Source organism: Hipposideros armiger, unplaced genomic scaffold (assembly GCF_001890085.2).
Source record: "Hipposideros armiger isolate ML-2016 unplaced genomic scaffold, ASM189008v1 scaffold_168, whole genome shotgun sequence".
Lineage (NCBI taxonomy): Eukaryota > Metazoa > Chordata > Mammalia > Chiroptera > Hipposideridae > Hipposideros > Hipposideros armiger.
Genome location: NW_017731518.1, coordinates 1175262 through 1177675, shown reverse-complemented (window position 1 = coordinate 1177675; position 2414 = coordinate 1175262). Strand labels below are relative to the sequence as shown.

Genomic DNA, 2414 nt, shown 5'->3' with positions numbered 1-2414 from the left:
TGACTCTACACACACACACACACACACACACACACACACACACACACCTTGAATGACTTCCCTTACAGTACTAAAACCTGCCTTGGGACCCCCAAGCTTGTCACTGTTTGAGCTTCCTACCTGATACCAACACAACTCCACTTTCCACAAAGAGTCCCAAAGGGTCATTTCAAGTGGGATTGAATCTGAGTTCAAAGAGGTCAGACCATGCAACAAAAGGGGTCTCGGACTCCTCTAGGAGTGTCTGTTGTCCTAACGGCCCACGGGGCCTGTCTTTACTCTCAGTGCGCAGATGGCCTCGGTGGCAATGGGACGTGCATCTGCCAGGATGGCTTCCAAGGCTCCCAGTGTCAATTCTGCTCAGATCCCAATAAATACGGACCTCGGTGTGACAAAAGTAAGTTGCACTTCCAGAGCTTCCTTCTGCTCCTCAGCCAGGGTCCCTGCTGCACTACAGCTAGCTGAGGTTGCAGGCCTGGTGTCCTGGGCACCTTTGCTTGGGGTATGCCCTCATCACAGGGCATTTCTTAAGCACTTGGTTCTCAAAGTGTAGCACTTTGCCAGATTGTTGGGCCCCACCTGTGGAGTTACTGAGACAGTAGGCCTGGGATGGTATCTGAGAATGTGCATTTCCAACAAGTTCCTTGGGGAGGCCGACCACTGCTGATCCAAGGACCACTTTTCTAAAACCAGTCTTTTAAGCTTCCCCCACATACCTGAAGTGATAGTGGGTTCCGTGTCAAGAAACAGACTCGCTCCCTGCCTTTCAAGCAGTCCACTTCCATCAGTTCCTCTTTTTGCAAAATGTACTACCTTGGGCAAGCCACTACGCCTCTCTAAGGCTGTTTCCTCATCTATAAAATGGAGATAATAATACTAACTAACTCGTACGGGTGGTATAAATGGAAACCACTTGCCTTAGAACAATGCCTAGCACGTAGCATGCATCACCAATACACCAGCTGTTATTTTTATCTATCATCGTTGTTGCTATTATTCTCAGTTCACTGACATAAATGTCAAGAAGCTTATAGAACATGTAGAATGTTCCACAAAAGTAGACACTGAAAAAAAAATGAAGCTATATAATCTTAGAAAATGCATTGTGTTCTTTAAAATGACATTATGTATATATTTATGTATATAAATATATTTAGATACGTACTTCTAAGCTAAGAGTAGAACTTAACAATAGAATAAAAGAAATGGATCAGAGCTGGCTATAGAGTCAAACCCAGCTGAAGTTAAACCCACACTGTGCAACTTACTGGCTGTATGACCTTAGAAAAAGTCTCTCATTGAGCCTCAATTTCCCCACCTATAAAATGGAGATAATACTGGTACCCACTTCATATGTCATTAAGTTATAGCATAATTTAGGGCTTTAGCGCAGAGCTCGTACCTACCAAATAATCAATAAATGAAGTCATTCTTATGACTGTTACTACTAACTTCACTCATTTGTTACAAAATGCACAACCCTTCTCGTCTCCTACCTTGTCTGATCTTCACAACTACCTCTTAAGATGGACAGGAAGCCAGAGCACAGCAGAGTCATGGCTGCTGCTCCTTTGTCCAAATAAGGTTTCTGAGGGGGGAAAAAATAGGGGTTTATTCCAAAGCCTGCCAATGTTGGCGTTTTTAATGAGGCCAGTGGGACAGGGGACCAAGGCTGGAGGCAGCAAGGGTGGGCGTCCCGCTGAACACTTTCACCCCACGCACCCCATCTCACCACCTGAGGCAGAGGATCCTCCTTTCTGGGGTCTTGCTCCTTGCAAATTAAGCCCTGACTTGCTTAAAAGTTTTTGAAAAGTCTTTTTCATTTTAAATCCAGTCATGCTTTTCCAGCCCCCCTCCCTGTGTTTCTCTGCTCTCTCCTGGATGTTGGTTCCATGCGCCCAGACTAATCTCTCTCCCACCAATCCCTTCCGGGGCAAAACCCCCACAGATTCCTTCATTTCTGATCATATTCAAGCCTCCCAATCCTTGCCACCTCCCTTTGAGGATCATTCACTCCCTCATGCCTAGGAACCTGAGTCTGATGAGCTGGCTCATGCTACAAACTTTAAATACCTATAATCAAAAGCGAAGTAAGTTGCCGAAGCTTAAAATGACAACAGGCATGTGGAAATGCCAATTAATATGCTGATATACTGTGTTTACACATGGTCACTGATAGAAATGGGCTTTGAAGGCCTGAGTTCAAGTCCATACTTGGAAACTTAGCAGCGAGTTAGGCAATCTGCTTCACCTATCCGGGCTTCAGCTGCCTCACCTGGAAAATGGGGGTGATAAAAGTGCCTACTCCATGGGCCAGCCAAGTGGCGCGATGGTTAAGAACTGGCTTGGGACGCCAGAGGGCCCCGGTTCAGATCCCACATATGAGGGCCAGTGACACTGCCCTCCACAGCTAA

The 2414-nt window shown here is 45.9% G+C and overlaps 2 protein-coding genes across 2 annotated transcripts in view; one reads left to right on the top strand and one right to left on the bottom strand.

The window, feature by feature from the left end:
* Nucleotides 1-2414, bottom strand: part of NT5DC3 (5'-nucleotidase domain containing 3) — a 204881-nt gene that overhangs the window by 56668 nt on the left and 145799 nt on the right. The gene's annotated exons all lie outside the window — the stretch shown is intronic.
* STAB2 (stabilin 2) overlaps nucleotides 1-2414 on the top strand; it is a 145820-nt gene that overhangs the window by 56615 nt on the left and 86791 nt on the right. The window contains exon 22 of the mRNA XM_019651878.1: nucleotides 286-397. Within this exon, the coding sequence (XP_019507423.1) occupies nucleotides 286-397 (112 nt within the window). The remainder of the gene's footprint in view (nucleotides 1-285; nucleotides 398-2414) is intronic.